The sequence below is a fragment of the Mercurialis annua genome, linkage group LG8 (genome assembly GCF_937616625.2).
Source record: "Mercurialis annua linkage group LG8, ddMerAnnu1.2, whole genome shotgun sequence".
Taxonomy (NCBI): domain Eukaryota; kingdom Viridiplantae; phylum Streptophyta; class Magnoliopsida; order Malpighiales; family Euphorbiaceae; genus Mercurialis; species Mercurialis annua.
The window spans coordinates 34,578,901-34,590,610 of NC_065577.1; the positions used below are offsets into that span (position 1 = coordinate 34,578,901).

General features: G+C 34.1%; 1 protein-coding gene across 1 annotated transcript; it reads left to right on the forward strand.

The window, feature by feature from the left end:
- Nucleotides 1-2,401: 2,401 nt before the first annotated feature.
- On the forward strand, nucleotides 2,402-3,784 carry LOC126661968 (uncharacterized). Its single transcript, XM_050355852.1, has one exon. It carries the CDS (start codon nucleotides 2,402-2,404, stop codon nucleotides 3,782-3,784), a length of 1,383 nt encoding a protein of 460 aa, XP_050211809.1.
- Nucleotides 3,785-11,710: the final 7,926 nt, after the last annotated feature.

Below are 11,710 nucleotides of genomic sequence, written 5' to 3' on the forward strand. Positions count from 1 at the left end.
TTCAATTGGAATATTTAAGCCATTAAAAATTTAATTGAAACAAATTTAACGTAGAAAGATAAAACAAATTCAATTGAAATATTTAAGCCATTAAAAATTTAATTGAAACAAATTTAACGTTGAAAGATAAATCAAATTCAATTGGAATATTTAAGACATTAAATCTCATAAAAATCTAATATGCAATTATACTTGTGTCAAAAATAAATTTCAAAATAAAATTAAAATTTAACTATTTTTAGTTATTTTTTTTAATTTAATTGACTAACACTAAAAAATAAAAGTACTAAAAATATTAATGTAAATAAAATAGAAAATCATATCATATTATTTTCTAACAATATGAAAAAGTGTGAATAATAAAATATATAAAAAGTCTTAAAATTATTTGCTTTAAGCAAATAGCTCATAAATTAAAGTTAAAATGCTAAATTTTACAGAGAAATTCTTAGGTAGACTCGGTCTACCACGTCATCCGTGGAATAAGCCAATTATATCATAACACCTCATTAAAATGAGGGTATTCTTATAATATCATCATTTAAAAGTGTATGCAAATAACAAACAAAATTACAAGAATACCCTCATTTTAATGAGGTGTTATGATATGATTGGTTTAATCCACGGATGACGTGGTAGACCGAGTCTACGTAAAAAAAATTTCAGTTTTACAATGATATTTTATGTTGTTGCCATGTGTTTATTACTTTTCTATCAGGGGCAATCTGATTTGCATTTATTATGACGAAATAAGATGATATAAAAGGAATCCAAAAATTAATCAATTTGTGGGACCACCTTTAGTTTTCCAGCAAGACTGCATTTTAGCATTGGGGAAAAGATAGGTAAAAATATTTTCCCATTTGGCATTGAAATGTTGTTATATTTTCCATTAAGGGTATCATAAATCAGCTACTATTCTACGAAATTCATATATTACTTAAGGGTATAAGTGGAACCCAAAAGCACTGTTGGCTAAAGGTTACCCCTATTTTTAATATAACATAAATTTTAAATAAGTGAGACTAATATTGGGTATTCAGTGGATTGTGAGAAAATGCAGAATTGTTTTCAAGCTAATCCTGGAAGCAGCAGAATAGTCAAAGATCAAGAAAGAACAGAGTATAAACAAGTCTGGATCTTCAAGCTCAATGGGCCTCAAGAATTTTTAGATTTATCTGTAAGATAAATGGGCTAAATAAAGTCACTAAAATTCTGAAGCTCTAGAAAATGTTTTTGATTCTCCTTTTGATCAAAACGGCTTTAAAAGTGTGACATCATCAAAATGTTCTTTTCAAGTCACATGCACACACAAAGAATAAAAACATTCCTTTGATTTCATTTGCAACGGTTTCTTCACAAGCAATCATTTTCTCTTTTCTATTGCTTCTAGAAAATGGATAGGTGGCAAATCTGTTAAAGGAATCTTTGTAAATATCTGAGGGCATTTTAGAGAAAAGGTTTTTCTATAAATAGACCATCTTCCTCACCTTTCTCTTTAAGCAAGACTTCTGAGTAAACAATCTTTTTAAGTTTTTCAATGGTGGTTTTAATGTTTTGCTAAAAGATGTTTTTTACTCTTCGGTTTTAAATCTGAGCTTCATTATTTAATGTTTTACTTAACTCTGTTTACTTAATAGGTTGATTTGTATTCAACGAGTTATTTTGCATAAACAATTTTTTGGTTAAAGGTTTTGTAAACACCTAGGTGATAAGTTTACTGGGTTTAAGTTTTCTGGATCTTGGTAAAACCAGTGGTTGGGAAATCAGACTAGAACGGGTAGTGTTTAGTTCTGTATTTCAAGGCTGTTGTTTCTTGCCCGTAAAAGAAACTGGATAGTGGAAATCCTTAGAGGTGTTTCTTGGGGAGTGGATGTATGCAGTTGCAGAACCACTATAAAAATTCAGTGTTATTCATTTACTGCTTATCTGTTTATTTCCAGTTTAGCTTTAATCATATTTACATTAGCTTCAAGATAATTTTTATAAGCTATTTCTGTAAAAGTTTTTAATTCTCAATTCACCCCCCCCCCTCCCTCTTGAGAAGCCATCTGGACCAACAATTGGTATCAGAGCAGGCTCAGCTTGCTTCTTGCTATTTTAGCATTCTCAGAGTTGATCAATGGCTACTCATGGTGGATCTTACCTAAGTGCTTTTGGGCTGCCAGAAGGAAATTCCATTACTAGACCTCCTCTATTTAATGGATCTAATTATGACTACTGGAAAAACAGAATGAAAAGTTTTATTCAGTCACAGGACATTGAATGCTGGAAAAGCATCTTGAATGGAGTTACTCCTCCAACCAAGCTCAATACTGATGGAACATAAGTAAGAAAAGATGAAACTGAGTTTACTGAAGCTGATTGGAGAGTGGTACAGACTAATGCAAAAGCTATTACTATGATTCACTGTGCTCTTGACATCAGTGAGTACAATCGTGTCAGAAACTGTGTCACTGCTAAACATGTCTGGGAAAAACTACAAGTTACCTATGAAGGAACCGACCAAGTAAGGGAAACTAAGATCAATTTTCTTCAACGTGATTATGAGCTATTCCAAATGAAATCTGATGAAGGTATATCTGAGTTTAGCTCCAGATTCTCTAACATCATCAATGGTCTCAAAAGTTTGGGAGAAAATTTCACTGATGAACAGCTGGTGAAAAAGATATTAAGATCTCTGACTGGGAAATGGGAAAGCAAAACCACTGCAATCATCGAAGCTAAAAATCTGAAAAACTACAGCTTTGATGAACTCATGGGTTCTCTCATGACACATGAAATGGTGAAATACAAGGGAAAGGAGATAGCTCAGGAAAGAAGGAAGAAATCTGATCTGGCTCTAAAAATTGATTCTGAGAGTGATGATCAAATTAGCTCAGATGAAGAAATAGCCCTGATGACCAAGAGATTCACAAAGATGTATCGCAAGGGAGACAAACGATACAGAAACAACATGAAGAAATTCATCAAAGGAAAAGTTGACTTGGAAGGGGCTGATGGCTTATGTTTTGGGTGTAACAAACCTGGACATTTCAAAGCTGATTGTCCAAAATTGAAAAGGACAACAAGATTTGAAAAACCCAAGAAAGGACTAGCAGCTTGGAGTGATTCTGATGACTCAGATAATGGAAATGAAGATAAACCAGAAGAGAAAGCTAATCTCTGTTTAATGGCAATTGAAACTGGAGATAACAGTGGTCAAGCTGATGCATATGAAGCTGATTCATCTGACAATGAGGTAGAAAATCTAAAACATTTATCTTATGATGAATTGCTTCATAACTGTAATGATATTTTTATGGCTTATAAGGTTGTCTCAAAGAAGTATGTCAAACTAAAAGCTAAAACTAAAAATGTCATTTCTGAAGCTAATGTCAAAATTTCTCAAACTGATGAAACTGAAAAAGAAAACAAAATGCAAAAGGATTTTGACTTAATGACTGAAAAGATTCAGAAAGCTGAGACTGAGGTTTCATTCCTAAAGAAGGAACTTGAAACTTCAAACAACCTTAGAATCAATCTTTTGCAACAGAATGATGCTATGCAAAAGAAGATTGATCTTCTCATTAAAGATCTCACTAAATTTACTAAGGGAAATGCTAATCTGAACATGCTTTTGGGAAATCAACGTCCTTATGGAGATACTAGTGGTATTGGTTTTGAAGGTTTTACCAAACCAAAGAAAATGGAATCATTCTTCAAACATGATTCCATAAAATTCAAAACCATAACCAAAAGGACCTTCATTCCTTACATGTCTCATGCTACCTGTTTTTACTGAAACATCAAAGGTCATGTTTCAAAGTTTTGTAAAGCTAAACAGAAAATATCTCAGACTAAACTTATCTGGGTTGTCAAAGGAACTAAAACTGAGAAAGCCACTAACCCAAAAGGACCCAAATTAGTTTGGATACCTAAACATGCTTGAGTTGTTACAGGTCTGCCTAAGGAGCAAGGATGATCAAAATTGGCATATGGATAGTGCTTGCTCAAGGCACATGACTGGTGACAAGTCAAAATTCACCAGTATCAAACAGAAGGATAGAGGAACAATCTGCTTTGGAGATGATAGTAAAGCTAAAATTATCGGAATTGGAGCTATTGGTAAATACCCATCTATTGAAGGAGTCTCTTTAGTGGATGGACTAAAGTATAATCTTCTAAGTGTAAGTCAGCTCTGTGATAAGCAAAACAGAGTCATCTTTGAACCAACTCACTGTGAGGTACATGATCTTCACGATAACAAAACTCTCTTCTTTGGTAAGAGATTTGAAAGTGTGTATCTGGTTGATTTCAATAACATTCCTGTCTCTGATATTTGTCTTGCATCGCTTGCAGATGAAAGTTGGCTATGGCATAAAAGATTAGGACATGCTAATATACATCTCATTTCTAAACTCTCTAAAAAGGAACAGGTTCGTGGTTTGCCTAAACTGAACTATGAGAAAAATGATGTTTGTGATGCTTGCTTGAAAGGTAAACATGCTAGATCCTCTTTCAAATCCTCTGGTCATATTGCAACCACTAATTGTTTAGAATTGCTGCATCTTGATTTATTTGGACCAATTACCCCTTCTAGCTTAGGAGGAAAATTATATGCTCTTGTTGTTGTTGATGATCACTCCAGGTACTCGTGGACATTGTTTCTAACTCATAATGATGAAGTATTTGAGAGATTCGAAGTTCTATGCAAAAAGCTCCAAAATCAAAAAGGACTCAAAATCATCTCCATTAGAAGTGATCATGGAAAGGAATTTGAAAATAAGAAATTTGAGGATTTCTGCAACTCCCAAGGCATATCTCATAACTACTCTGCTCCCAGAACACCTCAGCAAAATGGAGTTGTTGAAAGAAAGAATAGATCTTTACAAGAAATGGCTAGAACAATGATTAGTGAAGCTAATCTGCCAAAGTATTTCTGGGCTGAAGCTGTGAGTATTGCCTGCTATATTCAGAACAGAGCCTTAGAAAGGTCTACTCTGAAAAAGACCCCATATGAGCTGTGGAGAGGAAGAAAACCCAATGTAAGTTACTTCAGAATTTTTGGCTACAAATGTTATGTTCACAATAACAATAAAACTCATCTTGCAAAATTTGATGCTAAATTTGATGAAGCTATTTTTATGGGTTACTCTGAGCACAGCAAGGCTTATAGGGTTTTCAATAAACGATCTCTTCTTATTGAGGAATCCATGCATGTAGTTTTTAAAGAAACTAACAATCCTCTACCTAGTAGAGATTTGTCTGGAGATGAACTTTTTACAGGTAACAGCAACAACTCAGAAGAGAATCAGCAGCAACCTATCTTGGCTGAGAAAAATGGAAATCAGGAGCAAATTGAATCTGAAGAAACAGAGAACCAGACTAATGAGCAGCCTGACCAAGCTAATTTGCAGAACGAAGCTGTTTCTAATAGAAATGAGGATCTGCCAAGAGAATGGAGATATCACAAGTATCACTCTCAAGAAAATCTTCTTACAAGTCCCTCTAACAAAATGATGACTAGGAGTGAGCTAAAAAAGATGTTGCCAATGTAGCTCACATAGCCTATGTCTCAAAAGTAGAGCCAAAAGGAATAGAAGAAGGACTAAAGGATGAAAACTGGCTTCTAGCTATGCAAGAAGAGCTAAATCAGTTTGAGAGAAATGAAGTGTGGAATCTTGTGCCTCGTCCAAGGAACAAAACCATTATTGGAACTAAATGGGTGTTCAGAAACAAACTTGATGATCAAGGCAATGTTGTTAGAAACAAAGCAAGACTTGTGGCTAAAGGTTACAATCAAGCTGAAGGCATTGACTATGATGAAACATTTGCTCCAGTTGCAAGGCTTGAATCTATAAGAATGCTTTGTGCATATGCTAGCTACATGAATTTCAAACTGCAGCAAATGGATGTAAAAAGTGCCTTCTTAAATGGTTACCTAAATGAGGAGGTATTTGTGGAACAACCTCAAGATTTTGAAAGCTATGAGTTTCCTGATCATGTGTTCAAGCTAAAGAAGGCTCTGTATGGGCTAAAACAAGCTCCCAGAGCATGGTATGAAAGATTGAGCAACTTCATGCTCAAAAATGGTTTTTCCAGAGGGAGAGTTGATAAAACCTTATTCATCAAGAAGCAGCTCAGAGATATTCTCATTGTACAAATTTATGTGGATGACATAGTTTTTGGATCCACCAAAAATAGCTTGTGCAAAGAATTCTCTGACATGATGAAAAATGAGTTTGAGATGAGCATGATGGGAAAACTCAACTTCTTTCTGGGTCTGAAAATCAAGCAATGCAAGGATGGTATCTTTATTACTCAGTCTAAGTATGTCAAAGAACTTCTCAAAAAGTTCAAAATGACTGAAGCTAAAGCTACCAAAATTCCAATGAGTGCTACCTTCAAAGTTGAGAAAGATGAAAAAGGTAAATCAGTTGATTGCAAACTCTATAGAGGTATAATCGGTTCATTACTTTATTTAACTGCTAGTCGACATGATATTCATTTCAGTGTTTGTGTGTGTGCTAGATTTCAAGCTGATCCTAAAGAGTCTCATATTATTGCTGTTAAATGAATTCTTAGATATCTTCTAGGTACTCAAGAACTTGGTCTTTGGTATCCAAGAGATATCTCATTTGATCTTGTGGGATATAGTGATGCTGATTTTGCAGGAAGCAAAACAGACAGGAAAAGCACTTCAGGAGCATGTCAATTCCTAGGTCATGCATTAATTTCTTGGTTCAGCAAAAAACAAACCTTTGTGGCTTTATCCACAGCTGAAGCTGAATATATAGTTGCTGGAAGCTGTGTTGCTCAAATAATCTGGATGAAACAAGAGCTAGAAGATTACAACCTGAGGTACACCAAGATTTCCATTATGTGTGATAACACCAGTGCCATTAATTTGACCAAAAACCCTGTCATGCATTCTAGAACTAAGCATATTGAAATCAGACATCATTTCATTCGTGATCATGTTCAAGCTAATGACATTGAGCTAATTTTTGTTCCAACTGAAAAACAGCTTGCTGATATTTTCACTAAACCCTTAAATGAAGAAACTTTTTGCAGGATTCGTAGAGAGATAGGACTTATGCTCCTAGAAGATTGATTGTTCATGCATTTGCATTGTTTATTTTCTGCTCAAAATAATATCTTTCCTGTTTTTGGGTTTTGAATGCATTTTCAGTTTTTATTTGATCTCTTCTATTAATCAATCTGTGTTACCTCTCTTTTCTGAATTATTTTTATCTTGCATCTTAAATATCTTGTGTATAATATTTCTTTTTCTAAAAAAAAAAGGTGCATCTGTTTTTTCCTTGAAAAAGATCAGTTTTTCAATTGAGCACAAATAGCTGAAATTTGAAAATAAATGATCGTAAGCTAACTTTTCAAATTTCAAAGAATGCTGGTAAAAAGGATAAATATGTTTCTAACGGATCTTTAGCTTCTAGACTTTTCTTTAAAACGGTAAAATGTCCTTGCCTCCTATCTCTGCCACGTGGAAAAGATCTCCCTTTATTGTGAATATCCTTGATAACACGTAATCTACACAGGATCAGCTCTTCAAAATTCAAAAAGGAACCACCTTTGGTTTCTTATTTAAAAGAAAAACACTTGACTGATTTATTTCTAAGTTCAAATCCCTTAGAGTCACTCCTCAACACATCGGTCTCCCACTTGATTCTTGCATCTTCTCTCAACTGTCTGCAATGGTTATTAAAGAAAGGAAAAGAGCAGCTATCATTGATTCTGATGGGTCTACCTCAAAGACTCCAACTTCAAAAAAGGCAAAAACTGAAGGAGCTAGTTCAGTCAAAAGCAAAGGCATGAAGGAAGAAGGAGGACTGCCTGTAAACACTCTCATACGGCCAAAGTTTATAGACTGGAAATTTTTTGGGAAAAAGAAAATGCCTTTTAGAGAATGGTTTGAAGTTCAAGGGTGGTTAAGCTTTCTAAAGATCAAAGAGGTGATGTATGTTCTGTTGGTGAAAGAATTTTTCTCTTCACTTTCTGTGGGAAAAGAAGACAGCTTTCAGGTAACTCTTAAGGTAAAAGCTTTACCATTACTCTTGATGTTCTTTCATAAGCTTTTGGAATACCAAACAGAGGAGCTAAAATAGCCAAGAAGAGTGAGATCAAGAAAGCTTCAGACTTTCAGGAGGAACAATTTAAAAAGGAGATCTGTGAAGGAAAAAGGGTTGGACTTCTGGATGTTTCTTCAGCATCACTGAGTACAAACTTTCGGGTATTACACAAGTTCATTACTGCTTTTATTGCCCCAAAGTGTCACAACCCATTTTCATGAATCATGACCGGCGCTAGGGTATGGGTATGGTTGTACCAAAACCCGTAGCTAGCCTTGCGGAAAACCAACTTATAACATTTAAAACAATAAACCTGTAGAAAATCACATGCTCGGGGGCAACCGAGACTTCAACCTAATCTAGCAGTACAATATAACAACATATATTTGAAGTACGCTTATTTTAAAATAATGTTTAACAGCATGGTAATATATATAATTCCATAAACACTGTAATCATGCCAAAGCTGATAAAATAATAGTTGGACCAATCCAACAAACAATAGTCTAAAATATAAATAAAAGACTAAGACATGAATAACTGATACTACTACTGCGGTCTAAGAGTTTAAAACAGTTCGACTCTTTTATTCTGAAAATAAAATAAAAACCTCCGAGAATGAAGAAACGGAGATCGACCAAAGCTCAAATCATAAACCTGGAAAATTTGGGAAAACAACGGGGTCAGATTTACTGAGTAGAGTTTATATAACCATTTACATTTATTAAGTTGAAAAACTTTAAAACCTTTAATAAAACATTAGTTCATTATGGATTATCAATGAAACCTTAAACCACAATTCTAAATCCATTGTCGTGTCGGTGAGACGTATCTCAATAACCGATCCCCGACTATCACTTAATAAATAGTGAGCCCAGGAGACGTATCTTCCACCGGTGCACTCACTAAGGTGAGACGTATCTCAAACCTACCTCAATACCATAATAATCATTACTGGTGCGCACGCAGTCCCGATGATGCCCATCGAGTAGCACGTTCCAAATCAAATCCACAATGCCGAAAACAGTTCAAAATCTGTTTATACATATATATATATATATATATATATATATATATATATATATATATATATATATATATATATATATATATATAAAATATAACATTAGCTTAATAAAGAGGTAAATAGAGATATAAACTCACTACTTGCTATTCCACGTGAAACTGACAAGCAATTTAACTCTGGTTTGCCTCTGAAGAACGAACAGTCGACAGGTCTAAATAAGATATTAAAATCATCATTAAAAACAGACCCTAACTCTAGAGAGCATTAGACACCACATAGGATTACCACAACAACAAGTCAGGTAAATCACACCGAGTAAACACAGTACTCAAACAAATTAAAATGCCATAATAATTCCAGAGTATTGAGTTCCCACTTTAAAATCCATTTCAAAAAAATATATTATTTAAATGTTATTTAAATAATAACTTAATTTCAAATCCAAAATAATGGATTAGCCGAGTTACCGATAACCGTCAGGCTAACCTCAAATGTCAGGTGACCCAAGTCTAACCCGATCCGTACATTTATAAATCATAGTTTATAATTTAAAAATACCCATTTGATAAAATAATAAATTGGAACTCAATATCTTAAAATTCAAGTAACCAATAGTTACTAATAATTTATTTAATTACAAACAAATTAAGAAAACGTTTAAAATATAAAAAGATCAAATTGACGTGTAGTCAATAAATCCAAAATTTAATAATTATCCGAGTAATTATAAATTATCGGATAAAAATATAATTGTCGCTTTCCGAATAAAATTATAAAACAATTTAATTATAATCAATAGTTTATAAACAAATCCAAACAAAAGAATCAAAAACCATTAACCTAATAATGGTGACAAACTAAAATAAATAAATAAAAATACTTGGTCCAATGAAATTGAATGCAACAAATCCTCCATGCAATCACGTGACAACATTGAGCCCAAAAGAAAATCCAAACAACATTAGTGACCTAAGGATGCAATTGACCATCTTCCTTAACTTAAATTTACGAATTGCAGTAACTTATTTCAAAGAACAAAAATCAAATTTTTAACATATTAATCTCATCAATCCAAACAAAATAGCAACATGAACAACTAATACAAAGACTATCAAGCAGCATTTAATGTCACGCCACCCGCACCAGCCAACAATGACGAGCAATGTTAGAAAGAGATCCGACTTACCGATTGGGTTAACGAAGACTTGATGATATCAGAGATGAATCAGTTCAATCCGGGCGTGGGATTTATATAGGCCTAATCAGAATGAATAAACAAACCCAGAAATAATTTAGGATTCGGCTGAAACAACACGAAGAGCGCAGCCACCGCGTTGATCGAAACCACGACTCAAGAAGACAAAGAACGATAGATAAAAACATACCGTAAGGAGATAGCAAGATGGACAAGTTTCAGCAATAGTTTGGCAAGGATTTGACGTGACAACCAGTACATTGCTAGAACAATCGACGTAGAAAGTTACCTCACGGCATGAACGAAACCGAAAACGAATAATGAAGGAAAAGCGATGGAGATTACGTAACGAATTCTAAAGTAATAGAGAGGAAACGAGTGAATGAGTTTAGTGTATATTTAGGGTTAGAAAACGGCTAGGGTTTTATAGAGAATTTTTGGTGATTAAAAGAACAATAGTTACGTATTGATATAAGATGAAAAGAAAAGCAAAGAGTTGCAGCATGCAACTGAAATAATAGAACAAGGCAATATACTTACATGGGCTTCATGAAAAATAAATGGGCCATAAGCAAAACAATAAAATTGCATGGGCTTTATCTTTTATTATGATACTTTATTTTATCTATTATTATTATTATTATTATTATTATTATTATTATTATTATTATTATTACCACACGATAAATGCTGAATTTTTAAATAAGGCCCACAAAAGTACGAGTCCGCAAACGACTCAAAATATTACCTTAAATTCATCGGAAAAGTCAAACAATTTTTTTTTTTTACGGGATGTTACATTTTCCCCAACTTAAAAATAAAATCGTCCTCGATTTAAAACGTAACCAATTTTCATAACAACACATAAAGCACACAAAAACAACCAAATATAAACACACAAGCAATGGTCCAATACCATAAGGAAAGAGAAAAGGGTAACGTTTCCGTATATCGGACTCCGTCTCCTAAGTGCGCTCCTCAACAGAATGATTGCGCTAGAGAACTTTGACCATCAGAATCTCCTTGTTCCGCAACTTACGCACTTGCGTATGAACAACCTCAACTGGCTGTTCCTCATACGATAACTCTTTGTCAATCTCAACGCTCTGAGGTACAATCACGTGCGAAGGATCTGAGATGCACTTTCTCAACATAGAAACATGAAATACAGGATGTACTAAAGACATGTTTCGTGGCAGAACCAGACGATAAGCCACAGCTTCAATTCTCTCTGAAATCTCATAAGGACCAACGTACCTCGGTGCCAACTTTCCCTTGACACCAAAACGAACCATGCCTTTCATAGGCGAAATCTGAAGAAACACAAAGTCTTACACCTGAAACTCGATGTCTTTTCTCTTCGAATTAGCATAACTCTTATGCCGACTAAAAGCTGTCTCCAACCTCTGTTTTATC